The sequence below is a fragment of the Podarcis melisellensis genome (genome assembly GCF_964234715.1).
Source record: "Podarcis melisellensis genome assembly, chromosome: 2".
NCBI classification, from domain to species: domain Eukaryota; kingdom Metazoa; phylum Chordata; class Lepidosauria; order Squamata; family Lacertidae; genus Podarcis; species Podarcis melisellensis.
Window position 1 is genome coordinate 5828581 of NC_138529.1, and position 19552 is coordinate 5848132.

Here is a 19552-nt window from a genome sequence, read left to right on the forward strand (position 1 = left end):
AGCACCTCGCTGCTGTACCTATGTAGCATCAGCTCATCATCCTAGCAATTTCCTTATAAGTCCCAGAGGGGTCTCAAAGATCAAATACTCCTGTTCTTACCTTGGCAGCCTGAGAGAATTTGTCCTGCTCAGGCCGGGAGTGCAGTTCATAAGTCACCATGTTTCCTGGGCCAGCCGCAGTTTTCGCCGGGCTCTTCCCACTTGCAGGGGGCACCTTAGTACTCTTGGCTGTTTCCAGTTGAATGAGCAAACGCCTGACAAGTTGAAGAGGCCACAAATGTTTAGAGGGCACATGGTTAGATCCCCACTGACTAAACTGGCTAAAACAGCTACCGCCTGCTGCAATGGATTTTGGAACAGAGATTGGAATAATGAGGGGCATGAGCATAATTAGAAGGGATGGGGACACTTTTCTCCTCTGTATGCTTGCAGCCGATGTGAGTTGGGAAATGGTCCATGTTTAGAAATTTACTTTGAACACGGTATACAGCAACTGGGCAAGTAATCAAATCTAAAATGGTTGTAATCAACTTTTTCAGATGACCATGCCTAGAAAGCACATATATTTCTGCACGTAGCTCTTCAGGCATGCTAAAATTAGTATGTTAACCATTTTCCCTGCTTATATTTTCTTCTTAAAATCTAAATAATGGAAAGGGAAAGGTATGCTATTGTGCTGCCATGTATTTAAATATTTAGAAGTATTCCAATAAAAATAATTTCCAGGTAAATCTTTGAAAATAGCATTTAAACTACACTAAGTGCACTTTATTGATTTCCTTCCCTACGGGAAATTTATACAGACTGCAAAACTAACAAGACTAAAAAAGATGTTTTACTAAAAGAAAAGTCAAAAAAGCACACTGCATCTGATCCCCATCAATTTAGAACCAGTGGGAAATTCTCCAGACAATTTCCCCCAGTTCACACCCAAAAAATCACAACTCTCCTTGATGGTCTGTATTATGCAAGTTTATCTATGGGTATAATCTACCCCCTTAAAGCAAGGATGGGTTGCCTTGTGGTTGCTGTGGGACTCCAGCAGCCCCAGTCAGCCTGCTCAATGGTTAGGAGATGATGGGCCAACTCAACTCTCCACCCTTGACTTAAGGAGATGAGCTGATGGCTCCATGGCCCCATCCAGTCCTACGATCCCATCACAATCTCAGCACTCCTACTAAATGCAGACAATGTGCTCCACAGAGAGATGTACAACTGATCTCAAGCTTGCCCTGAAGTTGACACTCTTGGCCTTGCATGGCCTACTCTGAGGTGAAGAGCAGTGTTAAAAACTGAGATATGAAAGCTAGGAGCTAAATGGCCCCTTAAACCTAGGTTATGGGCACAGCAACGGAATGTCTAGGTATGCTTTTTTATAAGAATACAAAGCTGAAAATGAATCATAGAATCATAGAGTTGGAAGAGACCACAAGGGCCATCGAGTCCAACCCCCTGCCAAGCAGGAAACACCATCAGAGCACTCCTGACATATGGTTGTCAAGCCTCTGCTTAAAGACCTCCAAAGAAGGAGACTCCACCACACTCCTTGGCAGCAAATTCCACTGTCAAACAGCTTTTACTGTCAGGAAGTTCTTCCTAATGTCTAGGTGGAATCTTCTTTCTTGTAGTTTGGATCCATTGCTCCGTGTCCGCTTCTCTGGAGCAGCAGAAAACAACCTTCCTCCCTCCTCTATGTGACATCCTTTTATATATTTGAACATGGCTATCATATCACCCCTTAACCTCCTCTTCTCCAGGCTAAACATGCCCAGCTCCCTTAGCCGTTCCTCATAAGGCATCGTTTCCAGGCCTTTGACCATTTTGGTTGCCCTCCTCTGGACACGTTCCAGTTTGTCAGTGTCCTTCTTGAACTGTGGTGCCCAGAACTGGACACAGTACTCCAGGTGAGGTCTGACCAGAGCAGAATACAGTGGCACTATTACTTCCCTTGATCTAGATGCTATACTCCTATTGATGCAGCCCAGAATTGCATTGGCTTTTTTAGCTGCCGCGTCACACTGTTGGCTCATGTCAAGTTTGTGGTCAACCAAGACTCCTAGATCCTTTTCACATGTACTGCTCTCAAGCCAGGTGTCACCCATCTTGTATTTGTGCCTCTCATTTTTTTTGCCCAAGTGCAATACTTTACATTTCTCCCTGTTAAAATTCATCTTGTTTGTTTTGGCCCAGTTCTCTAATCTGTCAAGGTCGTTTTGAAGTGTGATCCTGTCCTCTGGGGTGTTAGCCACCCCTCCCAGTTTGAGTGAACTGCAGCTAAAACATTATGTCCACTTTTCACATGATCCCCTGCCCACCCCTGTAATATTCTTAAGAGTGGGTCTCTTCTCCAGTCAGAGAGTAGCTGGAAGTGGGGAGGCAGAAAATATCCCCATTTCCTTCCACTCTGCAGTTTTAATATGAAATCTTAGGCACAGTACTGTGCCCAGAGCTCAGACACTGCTCACACTAATTAAATTCCCTGTTGCAAAATGTGCCTAATAACAATGTGAATTTCGAACACTGGTGCAGAGGGCCTGGCCGCAGTAGTCAAGGGTGAAGGGCAGGTTCAGATGGACTCTTATGAAGACATGTTTTTCCAGGGCTAAGCAGCTTGTGGGACTAAGCCCTGGGGAACTGCAGTGCTGACTCCACCGTGACTTACTTGGCTAGAGCACCATCAGGATCTGTTAAGTTGATGGCTGCATCTGGCCCCAGCAGTTTCTCCAGGTGGGTGGAGACGAGTTGTTGTTTCAGGCTGGCCACCTGCTTAGCAAGGGCAACTGGTGTCAGTTTCTCCTCGGCAGCCGACTCCTTCACGGTGCTCTGTGGAAGAAGGGATAGAAGCTTTGAAAGCCTGGCATTCAGTAACTGTTTGGGGCACGATCCTCTCTGACCCTGGGCTGCTCCCCCTTGTACTGATACTAACCACAGCAGTAAAGCACATAGTCTCAAGGCAAGGACAGCTTATTGGATAACAAAGGCCTTCATTTTGCATTTGGGCCCGAGGACTAGACCAAGAAGATGGGTGGGTCCAAATCAATAGGGCCCACAGAGGAGCTGCAAGGGGGCCAGAAGGAAACAAGAACAGAGACCACCTTGATCTTACCTTGATCTTCTCTACTTCGGCAGTCAGCTCCTGAACTTCATGCAGCAGACGCTGGTATTTCTGCTGGGGGGTCTCCTTCACACCAAGGCCTTCGCCTAGCTTAAAAATAAATTAAGATTCTCAGGTCAATAGCAACACCAGAATTTTGGGGGGGTTCTAGAGTAGCTAGCACAGTTCCATCTCAACCCATCTCCTATTGCAAGGCTGGCTCTAGGAAGGGTCATTCTCAATTCTTTCTGTGAAAGAGTTCACATATATATAGTTTAGATCAGCAATGAGAAGTCTTTTTCAACCTGAGGGTCACTTCCCAGAGGTGACATGTTAGTGGTTGATGGGGCGAGAGGCAGAACTGAGCAGGGCAATTAATGGGAAGTTCAAGAATGCCATGAATTCCTGCTCCTGTGGAGCCCGTGCCACGGGCTGGTCATCCATAGCAATGGCTAACCTGAGGAAGGCTGGTGGATGGGAGGTCTTGCCTCCTAGCAGATTTGGACTACAAGCCCATCCTGGCCCTGGGCCCTTAGGAAAATAGGTAGTGGATATAGAGGAAGTTGAAGCCCTATTTAAGGCTCAGTCTGGGCTTGCTGCTTGTTGAAGCAACATCCAAACCTGCCATGTGTAACTTCCATCCCAGGCTCCAGTTGGGGCTACTGAGAGTTCTCCCTGCCTTGCTTGTTGATGAACCTTGACCTTGCTTATATGAACTGACCCCGCTATCTGAACCTGCCTTGCTGGATCCTGGACCTTGGCTAGATTTGACTCTTCTTCTTGGATTCTGAACTAATGCTGGTGCCACGTGACCTCCTGCCCTGACTGTGTGCCTAGCACACGCCTCTACTTAAGGCTACCATCTCATTCTCCAGCTGAGATACAGCTTGGTACAGAGCAAAGGTTTTCCTTTTGGTCTACAGTTCATCTGAGTTAGTTACTTACCATTTCATAGTCTCCAGACTCATAGCCAGTTCTCTTGGTTTTGCTAATACGATCAGAGAAATCTAGAAATCAAAAGGGGGAAAGGGGGGGAAATCTTTCTGTACTTTTAGACTGAACAGCTTCAAGTTTCATGTTTTCCATTAAAATTAAGTTACAGGATTCACAATTGGAGCTAGTAGTTCTTTGATCAGCAGCTCATATTTGTAAAACAACCTTTTGACTTTTCTACCAACTTCTCACAGACTTCATACCAGGGCCAAGACAGGTCTGGCTGCACAACTGTGCCTTCAAATTTTGGAAGACTGTAAGAAGCTTTCTTATACCAAGCTAGGCCTGTACTATATTGTCTATACTGTTTGGTAGTGGCTCTCTGGGTTTTCAGACATGGGACATCACCAGCCTTACCCAGAGATGTCAGGAATTGAATCTGGGACCTTCTGCATGGAAAGCAAGGGCTTGGCTACTGAGCTTGATCCATTAACTGTAAGGACCAGTGTTCAAAACTGCAAAAGAAACCCTGTTGCTTCCTCTGGTTCAGAACAAACCTGAAGATCTCCATTCAAGGGCAGGCTAACATCTTGTACGTCCAACACACACACACACACACACACACACACACACACACACACACACAACCACTGAAAAATAGTCATGCATGTATTGTGCTGCATCTCACATCTGCAGGCAATGAGACAAATGACTGGCAGACATAAGCTAAACTAGGAATAAGTTATTTGAAATGTTCAGTATGTATATAACGTTATTATTGTAAATTATTAAGGCATTTTAAACAAGGATCCTTGGGTTCTTTGAGGATTGCTTTGAATGTTTTTCTTTGGTACATTTTCTAGTCCGGATCTACTGCTCCCCCACCACCCTGGACACATACTCAAGACTTAAGGGCCTCTGGAGAAACACTTACCTAGTCCTTTAGTGCCCACTCGCTTGTCCTTAAATTTGTCATAAGCTGCATTGGGGTTGACTATGATATGTTCCACACTGGTGCTAGTTAGCTCCTCCTGTGTAGAGAGAAAAACAAACAAATATCAGAGCACCCAGCCTTATTTTTCTCCACCTCACCAAACCACCTTCCCAACCTCAACCAACAGATTCCAAGCATTCTTCACAAGGGCCAAGCAGAACAGAGGAGATGCTCTGTTAGCAAACCTGACACTCTTGGTAGTCCCAGCAGGCATAATGTTGAAGCACTATTGCAGTGCTTAGTCCACAGAAACCACTAATGGTGCTGAGAAGCAAGGAGAGCTATTCCCCCCACTGGCTGGAAAGGAATAACTTGGGTCAAACAGGAACTTCTCTCCCCTTAGGTCAGATTTGAACTACAATTGTACCTTGGTTCTCAAACTTAATCCGTTCCAGGAGTCAGTTTGACTCCCAAAACCGTTTGAAAACCAAGGTGTGGCTTCCAATTGGCTGCAGGAGCTTCCTGCACTCAAGCGGAAGCTGCGTCACACGTTTGGCTTCCGAAAAACATTCGCACACCAGAACACTTACTTCCAGGTTTGCGGCATTCTGGAACTGATTTATTCTGGGATTACATTGGCAGGCTCTCTGGGCCCTTCCAGTCCTGCAGACAGTCATGGATCTGAATAGGGATGGCCAAATGGGCAGACCAGCAAAGAGCACGAGTGACCAGTGCATCTCATATACATGTGACTGGCCACTGGGAGAACAAGATGGCGGACTAGACGGGTGTTTGGCCTGATCCAGCAGGCCTCTTATGTACAAAAAAAACCTGACCAAGAGATACTGGTTTGCATCTTCATTCAGACGCTAAGCTCTTTCAAAATATTGGCTTTGAACATGCCTTGGGCTGCAAGCATGGGCTGGAACACCCTAGAGCAGCCCTTACCAACCTGGTGCCCTACAGATGTTTGGGGTTACAACACCCATCAGTCCCAGCCAGCACAAAGGCTGCTCTAGGGAAGCCAAGAGAACTACCACTGTTTCACTTTGGCTACGTCCACACAGCTATCTAACAAAGCCTGTTTTGGCTCCTGAGTTGTTCTGAAACATGGAGCAAAGAAGATGAGTACTGTTTGAGGTAGGGTTGGGTGAGGCAGCACTTCTGCTTCTGAACTGTTCATTCTTGTGAACTTTTTATGAAAGGAATGAACACACATGAGCAAGAGAAGATGCAGACTGCCTGCCTGATGTGCAGGGTGGGTGGTGCAAGCTGACATACCACCTAGACACAGGAAAACTCAGCCATGTGACTCTCTGGTTCAGAGCATGGAGGTCTGCAAAACAAAATGCAAAGCTGCTGGGTTCTCTCTGTAGGTGAAAGACCTGCTGGGATTGCCTGTAGAGAACTACATCTGCCTTCTTCACCCTTAATAGCCAAGGACAACATGGTATGCTAAAATCAAGTACTGGTGGGCACCTCCCCATACACAAAAACATCCATATAACATTAGGCCCAGGAATGCCCTGAAGGATGGAGACAAGAGTGTGTTATGAAAAGGCTGCTGTTACATGGCCAGGCAGATATTGGCCTGGTAAAGTTGAGTGTTCATTTAAAACAGGAGTGGGAAGGGTTAAAAGGGGGATTATATTAATAAGACTAACAAACCATCTGGCCTTTCTGGAGGGATTATGCGACAGCCCCTACCCCTTTTTCAAAACAGCGGGGAGGGGAAATCAGCAAGGAAGGGGGTGGAATTCAGACAATATCCAAGTATATTTTGTTTTCCAATAACGGGTCTCACAGCTCCCTGGGTGAAGTGGCTATCAAATGCCAGCCAAAGAAGCATTTCCATTTTCTTCCTGTGAAGGAGATGTGCGAGAGCCAATTCCAGCAATCAACATACAGGAAATCAGGAAACTGGTTCAAATAAGAATTTAATTAAAGTGCAGGGAGGTGGAGAAGGCTGGTTAATTACCCACAGAATTTCCATTACATTTAATTGCATTAGATTCCACTCCAGGTGAAAAAGTGACATGCAGGTTCCAGAGGTATGCAGGATTACAAGAGAGCAGCACTTTGCAGAACATTCACATGCCTGATCTAGGCTGCTGCAAATGTAACCAACCCAGGGGTGATAAAAATACAGGTTTATTAGTCATGACAGCTTAATATTACCTCCGGTATCAGAGAGGCTGTTTGCCTCTCAATACCAGCAGCTGAGGACCCTGAATGGGAGGGGGCTTGTGTGCTCAGGCCTAGCTATTGGGCTTTATACATATACATACACTGCCCTTCACCCGAGGATCACAGGGCAGTTTACAATATAAAAACACAAAATACATAGCATAACAATAAGTAAAGGTAAAGGTACCCCTGCCCGTACGGGCCAGTCGTGTCCGACTCTAGGGTTGTGCGCCCATCTCACTTAAGAGGCCGGGGGCCAGCGCTGTCCGGAGACACTTCCGGGTCACGTGGCCAGTGTGACGAAGCTGCTCTGGCGAGCCGGCACCAGCGCAGCACACGGAAATGCTGTTTACCTTCCCGTTAGTAAGCGGTACCTATTTATCTACTTGCACTTAGGGGTGCTTTCGAACTGCTAGGTGGGCAGGAGCTGGGACCGAAAGACGGGAGCTCACCCCGCCGTGGGGATTCGAACCGCTGACCATGCGATCGGCAAACCCTAGTCACTGAGGTTTTACCCACAGCGCCACCCGCGTCCCAGCATAACAATAAACCAAACAATAATCACTCCCCTGCTCAGTTTAAAAGGCACAAGATTGTTTAATTAGTTGAAGTCCAGGAAGAAGAGGAATGTTTGTTTCCACCTGGCAGCTAAAGATCCCAGGTCCAAGGGGAGAGCATTCCACAAACAGGTAGTGATAACAGAAAAGCCCCTGTTCTCATGCTGCCACGCCCTGGACTTCTTGTGGATTGGACACACAAAGAAGGGCCTCAGGTGATGATTGCAGGGCTTGGGTCAGTTCATATGGGGAGAGGCGGTCCTTGATGTATCATAGGCCTCTGGTTAGCCCCTATGGAAAACAGGATGCTGGACTAGGTGGGCCTCTGGCTGGTCCAGCAGGGGCTCTTCTTACGTTCTTACACCTGAGATGGTTCCACTGAAAGGATTTTAAGGCTGTCTTCGTGTCCTGCCACAGCCTCTCCTAAACCAAAGGCGTTCTGCAAAGGAGCAAGCTGTACATAGCAGAAACACCAGGTGGGGCTAGGTTTACATGGTGGCTTTGCTACTTCAGAGCTTCCAATCAACACTGACAATGGTTTTTCTGCCGTGCTTGCAATTCAGGCTGTGACAGAATCCAAGAGGGGGTTGTAAGGTTGAACCTGGCAGAACCAAGAGCTATCCAAACTGGAAGCAGCTTGAGTACAAAAAGACCTGAGGCCCGAGGAAAGCAGAACAGGTCAGAACTTAGCTCCCCAAAACCCAGCATCTTGTTCCAAGAGGGGACAGCAAGGGAACAAGACAGCTATGTGTACATTAGGCCGACTAGCCATTGCCCTGCTAAGGTGTGGCAAACTGCCATGAATCAATGAGGTGTCTCTCCATTGTTGTGGCTGGGTGCATTCATTAACCCAGAAACACCAAGCTGTTGTGAATCAGAGGCAGCTTTGTGCCATATCTGAGATGGGTCCTCAGCAATAACCTCCCACGCCAGCTGAGGCAATTGTTGAGGGTTGTTTTGTTGTTGTTGTTGTTTTTACAAAAATGCTAAAATAACCGTGATTTTTTTTTATTGACTTGCCACCTTTTGGACCCCCCCCCCATCAATTCCGCCTTTGAAATCCTGGTAATGTCAGCCCCACCCTAGAAAAGAAGGTCCCTTCTCACTTAAGGGAAGCACCACTCTGCATCTGAGCTAGAGAGAGCTCTGCTATTGACTACAAGTCAGCCTCTCCTCTTGCTAAGTGCTAGAGAGAGGCAGGCATTCTGCCAGTGCTCTGGGAAGCAGCGCGGTGGCTGTAATGGGCTATGATGGGAAATCTATGGCTGCATCAAGGCCAGACTCTTTTTGAAGAGCTATTACAAGAGCCTCACATTCCTGCTCCCTTGGTCCTGCACATTAAAGACGCTGGAAGAGGCTGTTCTCAAAACAACAACGGCAAAAAATAGCTGCATCAGATTAAAGTGGCTATGAAATCGCAGCACAGAGGCAATTGTTACAAGCAAACAAATAGATGTGCTCCACCAGGCAGGTGTTATCTCTACATGACCTTTAAAGGACACCTTGAGATCACTGCATCCAAAGACTTCTCACCAGCACCTACAATGTTGAACACCTTCATTAAAAGCAAGGTGCAGATACAGCCTGAGGACCTTATCACAGGCCCTTTGGGACTCGCACATCACCCCACCTTGCTCTGTGGAAATGAATATACTATCATCGGTATTGACAAGTGGGAGCTTGGAAATTTCTCATCACAGGAAATTACTTTTACTTTATCTTTAAATCTTACAGAAAACTGTTTTAAAATGGCAACTCAGTGGAAAATTCATAAACTATTAAATAATTAATGGCAAATGTTGGATATTGATGTTAGAGGTGACCTTGTACCCTTGCCGAGATGATGTGCAAAGGCAAACAAATACTGGAATATTGCTAATCCACAACAATGAACTGTCACCCATCTACAGACTACCTACAAATCATTTCATGGACCATCGAACAATACAATACGAACACTCAAAATACCATATTTTTCCGTGTATAAGACGACCCCTATTTTGTTGAACCCAAAATTAAGAAATAAATATTTTGAACATCAAACAGAACAACTTTGATATTTTATCAAATATTCAAAGCACCGGTATATTTAGCACCGTATCTTTAAACATCAAACAGAACAACTTTTTTTTCATTGAGAATGCCCGGGAGTGCTCTTGTTCTGCCTAACCTGGCTTGCCGCAACAGTCCGCATTGGTTGGCCGAAGTGGCAAGTGAAATGAATGGCAGTTCCGGCAGCTTCTTCACAGCACCTGGGGCGGATTTCTTTAATTTGGCAAAACGTCCAGGGTTTTTTGTACCCTGGGTGTATTCCCTTTGAATGGAAACTGGGAGTGGAGTGTGCTGGGTGGTAGGAGCCCCAGGTGAGAGCCAAAGTGTGTGTTTCTGTGTGCAAGTTAGGAAGGGAGGCTAGAGGAACTGGGAGCAGCAGCAGTGGCAATGGCAACATGTAAAGCTCATGATGCCCGGCAGCTGTCCTGCTCTGCTGCCACCACCAAGGAAGCACCAGATGAGAGATGAGGAGCTGCTGGCTGCCTCTCCAGCCCTCTTGGCTCTGGTCAGCTGCTCCACTTGCAACCTCCCAGACGTGGCGGGTGCCGTTCCTGGGCCTTGGAGGAGGAGGGAGCAGCTGCAAGGCCTGCTCAGCCCCCTTTCGGTTGGGTGGGTGTTTGGTGCATTGTCTGGAGTGCCTTTTCCAAGCTATGCTGTGCTTTTGCCCTTTTGGTGGTTGTTTGTAAACCTCCCACTGCAAAAGTGACCCTCCTCATCCTCCCTTGCAGGCTTTAGATAAGATATAGGTGTGTGTGCGTGTGTTTTCTCCCGAAATAATATCTTGAAATATCCCTAGGCTTCCTGCACTACTGGTAAGTAGTGTTTTTCTTAAACATCCATGTATGAGATGATCCCCAATTTTTTACTAATTTTTTAAAGTGAAAAACATCTGTCTTATACATGGAAAAATATGGTAATTTATTGGTAGCAGCGAGCCGGACATCTACTAACTATTAGAAATCAATGTACAGAAACTATAAAGGAAGTGGGTAATGAAAATCTGGAAGACAATTTAGTAACAGTAGTAGTATCTACCGTATCTTTCCGTGTATAAGACACCCCCATGTATAAGACGACCCCTATTTATTTGAACCCCAAATTTAAAAAACAATCAATCCCTAAAACAGAAGTGAAAATCTGGATGACCGCTGCTGGCAAGTTGTTGATCTTTTGGGGGGCAATCGCCCTCATAATTTCCAGCATGAGGTGCATGCAGTACACCGTGGTGCAGGAGCAAAGGCAGTGGTTGGGGCACCGCAATGTCCCCCTTGGTGGCAGCTGCTGCTGCGGGGAAGCGAGGGGAAGGAGGCTCCTAAACAGGATACCAAGGGAGAGCCAGGGGAAGGCAGCGCCCACTCTGTGCCATGCCGTCGAGCAAACTGAGCTGAGGAAGGTGGTGAGCGGGCTGGGGGCAGGGTGGGAGTTTGAGAGAGGAAGAGGGGGAAAAGGAAAGAAGGGCAAGGAGAGGTAGCTGAGGCAGCTCTCAGCGGTGGCAGCTGCTCTTGATCCGGTGGTCAAGCCAGCAGAGGCTTCAGGAGGCGAGCCAGTCGCCAGCATGCAGCCCAGAGGGGGAGGAGAAAGGGGGGATGGCAGCAGGAGGGACCGCCTCAGTCCCCCCAAGCCAAAATCCCGGACATATGCTTACATATTTAAAGAAATCCCCCCAGGTGCCCATGTTCCATGTACAAGATGACTCCCAATTTGTTACTATTTTTTTTTAGCAAGAAACCTCGTCTTATACACGGAAAAATATGGTAAAAGGTCACCAGTTAAGTTATGGGCTGCGAATGAGCTATGCACACCAGTGATTTGCTACATAAATGCTAGAGCAGGTGTAGCTGACATGGTGCTCTCTAGTACAGCACATGGCCATTACAACAACTGGGAGGAAAATCACTCTCAGCAATTTTCAAGCGTTTCGTCAGGAAAAATAGTTTGGGAACCACTAGCCCTAGGTTATTGCCCAGAATCTAAGCTATGTGCTCCTGTATGCAATGCTCAGGAGCTTGGTGGCAGAAATGTATGTGTTCCTTGGAAGAAAAGCCATTACGGCAAGAGTGTCCTCATGGGAGAAAGCTTGAAAGGCACTGCTCCATGGTATCACAGCTCCTCCCCTTGTTTTCAACAGGTCTTCTCTTTTACCAGTTCCTCTTTTTAGAACATAAAACTAAGCCTCAAGGCAACTCACACTTAGCCATGGTTTTATAAGAGGAGGTAGGCAATTATTTCAACTGCAGGTAGCAGCAGCATTTCACAGCAGGCCCTGCAAACTGCTGGATTTTAACAGCAGTTGTTAATATTTGAAAAATCTCCTCACCCCTGATAAAGGACTTAAAGCACTATTTAGAAAACCCAGTCCATCTTAGGGGTCCTGGACTGTACAAGCTTTGATGCACTACAGTAACGTGTCAAGCGGCAATTACAAGCAAATCCCAAAATGCCTTGGCATGGATTCCACCTAGAGGTCACAGGCCGTATCTGAGCTAAGCAGCCATAATGGCTTTAAGATTAACACAACAGTCTGGAGGAATCAGCTGCATGTTGATATTTAAATGTACGCACTGAGTCCTCTTAGCAACTATATAGTAATTTCATGCTACTGGCACATGTGCTGTTTTTGTTTTAAAATATCAGGATGCTGTTCTTAGAGAATGGCACACAGAGCTACTGCTCCTTTGGTCCCAGAGGAGAGAATCTCACTTCACCCATGATGTTCTTCAGGGTGCCCCCAAACACCTTCAAATGTGACGTGTGGATAAAGTGTTGGGAAAGCCTGCTCTGAATTTTAGCAAATGCTGCCTACCCGACCACTACCGCATATTTCTTTTTAAGGAAAGTATAAGTTCTGTTTCAATAGCAGTCACTGAATTCTGCACGAAAGGCCCTATTACCGTATTTTTCGCTCTGTAAGACACACCCGACCATAAGACGCACCTAGTTTTTAGAGGAGGAAAACAAGAAACAAGAAAGCAACGCAAAGCCTCTTGAGTGAAGAGGGAGGAGCGCTCCCACTGCGCTCAAGAGGCTTCAGCGATAGCTGCACAGCCTGCATTTGCTCCCTAAGACGAACACACATTTCCCTTTACTTTTTCGGAGGGAAAAAGTGCATCTTATAGAGTGAAAAATACGGTATGTGTGTCCCAATGCCTCAATGGAGCCAACCAGAACGTGACACGTGCACCAAAGTTTGTGTGGCAAAATACAATTCCATACAATTGTAGAGTTGCAAGGACACCCTAGTCCAACTCTGCTCAACTATAGCATCCCTGGCAGAAGGTACTCAAACCTCTGTTTAGATACTTCCTGCCAAAGAAGAGAGCCTGCCATCTCCCAAGGTAGGCTATGGCACTACCAAACAGCTTCTATACTTATGGAAATTTATCCTGAGACAGTCTCTCTCAAACTCTTCCCTGACCCCTCATGGACCACTTGGAAACTGCCAGGTGTCTCAGTGGATCACTTAATAAACTTTTTCTTTTGTCCTACAAATTAAAGCACAAATGTAACTCATGCTTTAATAACATCCCCCCTCCAGTGCTGCTTTATCACAGACCCTAAGCTAGTCTTGCCAGCCTGTTTGAGATCATGTGCCCTGGTCAAAACAGCCTAGATATCTGTGTTTTGTGTATGTGTGTGTGTGTGCATGCGTGCATAATTGATCAGGTACAGAGCCAAGTACAGCTGTTCTCAATTGTTCCCCCCTTTTTATTTGTTGACTACCTGCATGGAGCCCATGGACCACCAGTGGTTTGCACATCACTGTTTGAGAACCTCTGTCTTGATATTTAGCTGAAATCGGCTGTCATTTCCGCCCACTGGTTCTAGTCCTACCCATTCTGAGGATTGCTTCCAACCCAGGGCTAAACCTAAGAGGACACAGCACCCTCCTGAGACATAACCAAAGTTGACCCTGCCTACTCTGGAGCACCAGAGACTGTCACAACTAGACAGTCCAATCTGGAGGGAAGGCATTTATGTCCCCCAAATGTTTCCTTTGGTTATATATGACAGATGGAAATTTTGTTGTGGACTGATCAGTCTGATTCATCTCTGTATTGTTGGGGTGGGGATTAGAACGTGATGTCACCCCAGATCAGACTAGCTAACAATCTTGATTATTCATCTGATATTTGGAACAACGCACATGGTTTTGGCCACTCATCTCAAAGGCAAAAAGTAAGCTGGGAAACGTGCAGGAAATGACTGCCATGAGATGTTGGTGACTGCCAATGACCTAGATGGAATTACAAGGTTCTGGGGGGGAAATCATGAAAATATTAGCTAAGTGGAATCTCCATGTTCAAAAGCAGTATGACTGTCAAATAGCAATTGCAGGGGGTCAACACTGGGACAAGGGGTTATTACACTCTCAGTTTGCTTATGGGCTTTCCAGAGGCATCTTGTTGGCCACTGTGAGACGCTGAACTAGATGGACCTTCAGTCTGATCCCACAGGGCTTTTATTCTCTTTTGCTGAAAGTGAACTTTGCTCTGAAAGACTGATAAGATCTAAAGGGCATTTCTGCATTTTAGTCATTTGTCATCAGCTTATACAAGATGACATCCTGCACATTACCAGCAGCTAGGAGGAACTGTTATCAGAATTCTACCAGAGCCAGCCCAACCATTAGGGAGAGTGCAGTGGCAGATTTAAGAAGCCACAAAAAGTGGCAAATCAGCCAATGATTTACTTTATTAGAAGATGTTCATTTTACTTGGGTGAGCAGGAAGCCATTTGGATTTTGTGTCACAAGCCACAAAATGTCTTTGCAAAGGCCATGAGAAGCAGCTTACTGCAACACACAGAAAACCACTTTTTTCAAGCCCTCCAAAGTGGCAAGATTTAGCAAAGACAAAAGGTTAGCAACTAGAAGTTTATCAGCACAAACACCAAAGCAGACGGAAGGCGCAGCTCCTTACCAGCTCCTTGTGTTTCCACCAGAGATGGAAAAAGGAAGGGGGGGGGAGTTAAGAAGGAGGGGGGGAGAGAGATGGGGGAGAGGAGGGGAAGAAAAGACAAAAATTGTATTAGAAGGTTGTCACATGCACTACACACCAAAAGTTCAAACATATTTGCAGCACAAGAAAACCCATCTCTGCCAAGCCTGATGCCCCACTCCAGTGTTTTATTGCTTCCAGTACCTTTGGTGGTACTTTTGGGAAGGTCGCAGCAAAGGGGGTTTCTTGAGAAGGGAAGTAATGAAGTTATGCATTCCCATATACCATGCAAGACTGCTATGCGGTTACTGAGTTAAGAAATACGGCAGCGAGATGTTAAGGTGAAGCCGCTATGCTCAAAGCACATGGGGGAAAATGAGATGGAGCAGTGAAAGTGGCATGTTAGTGCTGGCAGAGAGCATCCAAGCAAGTGCTGTCTCCTCCTCCTTACCCTGCTGTAAGAGTTGAACAAGAGCCTTCCTTCCTAAATGCCTCTCCTTCTAAGAGGGTGGGTGGCCTTCAATAATTAACAGGGAAATGTTGTTTTTGCTGCAGTTTTAGATGGCGCCCCAACAGATCAAGCACAAAGGCCCAAGACTTTGAAAGAGAGGCATCTGAAGGCAATTATGGAAAGCAGAAGGTGGGAGGAAAAGATCCAAGAGAAGAACTGTCTCCTTTCATCCCTCTAGTTTGGGGAAATGAGATGCCAGTTTTTAAGCAGGGAAGTATCTAAGGCTCTGGAGGGGAGGTAGAAACTTCAGGGATATCTGGCTGTAATTCCCACTCTTATCTGCTTGCTTGAGTTGAAAAGAACTGGTGAAGAAGTGATACTGCTTAATTCACACTGAACTTTAAACAGGTCTAGAGCTGCAAGATGCGCCCATGTTGCCTTTTCCATTTGCCCTGCTGCTTTTCCCTGGGGAAACCCTTGGTTTAGCACTGAATTGGAACAAACAAGAAATCAGGTTTTCTGCAGATTGCTCATTTGTTCTGAGCTAAAGAGCAGGTTTTCCAGGGGAAAACAGCAGCGCAAAGGCAAAACCACTCAGATCCATGTGGGACAAGTGGAAAACTGCTCAGACCCATGCTTTCTAGGCACGGGACAAGCAAAAGTGTGGGGTAATAGGATATCCTAGGATGCAATTCTTCAGAAATACAAATACACTACATTCTGGGAGAGCTGCAAAGGCCTTCAAACTGATAGAATGATGATTGCAAGTGCAGACCTCTGGAGAGTTTGTTCTCTCTCTCTCTCTCTCTCTCTCTCTCTCTCTGTCATCTGTCTGTCTGTCTGTCTGTCTGTCTCTGTCTCTGTCTCTGTCTCTCTGTCTCTCTCTCTCTCTCTCTCTCTCACACACACACACACACACACACACACAAACACACACACACACACACACACACACACACACAGTGTGTTAACTTGCTCCCAGAGCAAAACAAGCCTTTGGTTAACCTAAGTGAGGCTTCTTGGTTTGCCTTGCTGGCAAAGTGCTCAACATACTCCAATTCTGGTTCAAATCCCAGCTGATCACTGAAGGCTGGGGTTGAGAACATGTCAAAAGCATCCTTGTGCCTCAGTGCCAGACAGGCAGTGAGGAGAAACAAGCAGGTCCTTCAAACTGGTTTATCTCTCTCTCTACTTCAGCAAGCTGGCCACAGAAGCCAGCATCATTTTCCTAACTCTCTACAACCAGTGACACAGCTATGTAATTTTAGACTTTGCACTGAATGGTACTGGTTGACGGCAGGTGGGGGGAGAACTATTTAGGGGGTAATTTGTATTACTTCAGAAGTGGTGACCTGGCCCTGCTGTATCTTCCAGCCCCTCCTGCAGCCCATTACTTCTGCCCCAGAGCCTGATGGCACCCACTGCCAGCCAAGGATTCAATTTGCCTTTATTAATGTCAGTCTCACCAGGTACCTGACTGACAGGGTGGGATGGAAATGACTCGCAGGTGGCAAAGAAAGACAGCTTGTTTTTTAGGAACCAGAGAGAGCCCTCATGCTGCATTCTCTCCAGATGGCAAATGTGAAAAACTTCAAAGAGCATTGCTTGTCCCAGAATACCCAGGGGACTGGAAAAGATCCTCCTCGGGAGCATGCAGATGAAATGTGGAGGGGGTGGAGAGAGCAATCAAAGCACGTTTTACAGCAATGTGAGCCTCTCGCATATGTATGCATGGCTGCAGTATATCAGCTGAGCATTATTGTGCTCTTCCCCATTAGACGGTTGCCCCAACTGCTGGTTGCCTCTCCGCCCCCCTTTCTTGCTGAGGTAACACAGCACCCCACAGAAAGTTGCCACTTCGGCCTCAAGCACTTGCTGTTGGCAGGCACAAAAGTGCCCTCGCATTAGAGAAGCTAAATTGGAAGGGGCCCAGTGCAAGTTCTTCCTCTCACCTGTAGATTCCTTGGAGGAGGAGGAGCCAGCAAAAAAGAGTGCTATTTGGTGTGCTAAAGGTGTTGAGGATTCTCCCATACAAGTCTATTTAAGTCCTACGGAAATCAGTGGGACACCCACACTCTTAAGCACACAGGTCCCACCAATTTTAATGGGCATCTAACTTTGACCATTCATGGCTTCCCTCCCACACAGAATCCTGGAAACTGTAGCTTACCCCTAACCAAACTACAGTTCCCAGCACCCTTTAACCATGGTTCCCAGGATTCTTTGGTAGGAAGCCATGTGCATAAACTGTATGCTGTGGATATGATCCTCTCTCTATCCAGGGATAATGAAGCAGGCCCTTCACTGGGCTCCAAGAGTCTTTTTCCTTAGTAGAAAACCTATTGGCATCATCAACCCAAACACATAACAAGATCACAGCATCCTTGTGCTACCTAGGGGGCATCTGCACAGGTATTATGGCCTACATCGCCTCAGCTCTGCCCTTCCAATATAGGGCAGCCATCAGCAAAGCATTCAGTGCCACTCCAGTCGGAGTCTGCACAGGGCTTCCCCACCCAAGGCAAGCAGAGAGGCAGCTAAACAGAGGCCACGTGACCCAGCAAGGAGTTGTCTGTGGCAGAGGGAACAAAGAAGAGGCTGGTATCTGCCTCCTGGGCTGTGAGGTAGGCTTGAAAGGAGCCATTTTTCTCAGCCTGACATTTAGCTGACACAGACATGGATTTCAATGACAGCAGTTTTAAGCCTGTGCTAAACTTTCCATATTGAAATCAATATGGTTGGTGGGGGGAAGGAATGCTTAACTTTGGCAGAATCGTGCCTAGTTTTCTTTTTAAGTCCTAACAAAAGCAATAATGGGATGATTAAGACATCTGACAGTCTCGGTTTTTTGCTTCTGCTGACATCATCCCCAAAGTTGGAGCGGGGGGGGGGCAGGGGGGAACCCTGGGGAAAATAGGAATAAAATGTTAAGTGTTCTAAGAAAGGATGGGCTGCGTCTTTCATCTTCAGAACTTCCCTTCTACATTCCGCTCCCTTGTGCCCTTTCACCCCCGGGCACACAAATCTCCCACAATGCATTTCACATGTAGTGATCTTATAGAAAAGCAGGATTAAGAAAATGGATTTCAAAATTTCAAGGAACCAGTATTAAAGATTTAGGAATCAGCCCTGCATAGAGCTGGAATCTATAGCACATACCCTTGTAATTGTCAAATATATGTATATGTGTATATTTAAATTATAAAAATGCATAATCAAAACAAAATTTAAAAAGTAAAATTTGTCAGATACCCTTGTAAATCAGGTGTTTAGGATTTTTCCAGCCCTGACTTGACAGAATGACACAAGAGCACCATAAAGGCAGCTTACAGATCAAGCTGGTTGGGAAAGACTGCCAGGAAAATCAATGTTTCAATCAGTTTTCGGTCTCCCTCCCCTCCAGATTTGATCTTGCATACTCAGGGCAGGCTGTTACACTTTCAACAGGCTTGGAACCTGCTCAGTTCTCAGAATGAAAGCACAGTTATTTTTCTATTTCACTTCTCTTCTACTTCCTTGCTCATTATTCATTCTGATATTAGCCTAGGTCTGTGCAATGTATCTGTGTTACACAAATAAGAGGAGTTGGCAGGGATGTGTATGCAGGGGCGAGGGGTGAACCTAACACGGCTGAAATGAGCGAGTCCATCACACAGCTCCTGCTCATGGAACTCCCAGGTGACCTTGGGCTAGTCACTGTCTCTCAGCCTAACCTACCTCATAGGGTTGTGCCAAGGATAATATGGAAAGGAGGGGAATCAGGTATGCCACTTTCAGACCCTTAGAGGAAAGGTGGGGTAAAAATGTAATAATATATAAACAGCTGACATCTTTAAAACTTAAAATGTTAGAAACAGATTGAAGAAGCCTTAAAGAACTGTAACTTATGATCTGGTGCAGATGTAACAAGGGTAATGATGGTTCCCTGCCAACCATGCATAGTTTGCAATTGGCGAGCCAGCGTCATGAAACCCTGCACTGCCCCCCACCTCCTCTCAAGCACAATTTCCCCCCTCTCTTCCCTAGTCATCTTGAACCTCAGATTAACTGCTAAACTTCCGTGTTCTATCAGCACCAGTATTAACCACGGCTTGCAAACCCAAAACAAACCTTGGTTTCAATCTCCAGGTAAGATGGGAACTCTAGTTAGCAGGACATCATTGGAGATGCAATCATAAATCCTGATTAAGTCTGACAACAAGTATGGAAGAATCTACACTGGAGAGGGGAGGAGGGTGAATTCCTATGGCTGGCTCCTGCAAACCACAATTTGATGAAGCCAGTATTATATCTGCATTGGGTCTATTTGGTCTTCTTTTCTTATTGCCATGTCATCTGCATATTATATGGTGGCAAACACATGTAATTTTAAAGCCAGGGTTTACCACACTGTCCATGGCACATGCG

General features: G+C 46.1%; 1 protein-coding gene across 2 annotated transcripts in view; it reads right to left on the reverse strand.

Annotated features, from left to right (window-relative positions):
• The window catches only part of DCTN2 (dynactin subunit 2), a 40241-nt gene that overhangs the window by 7545 nt on the left and 13144 nt on the right, over nt 1-19552 (reverse strand). For both annotated transcript variants that reach the window (XM_081900753.1, XM_081900754.1), the window contains 5 exons: nt 4962-5058; nt 4040-4101; nt 3107-3205; nt 2663-2823; nt 101-254 (listed from right to left, as the gene is read on the reverse strand). In XM_081900753.1, the coding sequence (XP_081756879.1) occupies nt 101-254; nt 2663-2823; nt 3107-3205; nt 4040-4101; nt 4962-5058 (573 nt within the window). The remainder of the gene's footprint in view (nt 1-100; nt 255-2662; nt 2824-3106; nt 3206-4039; nt 4102-4961; nt 5059-19552) is intronic.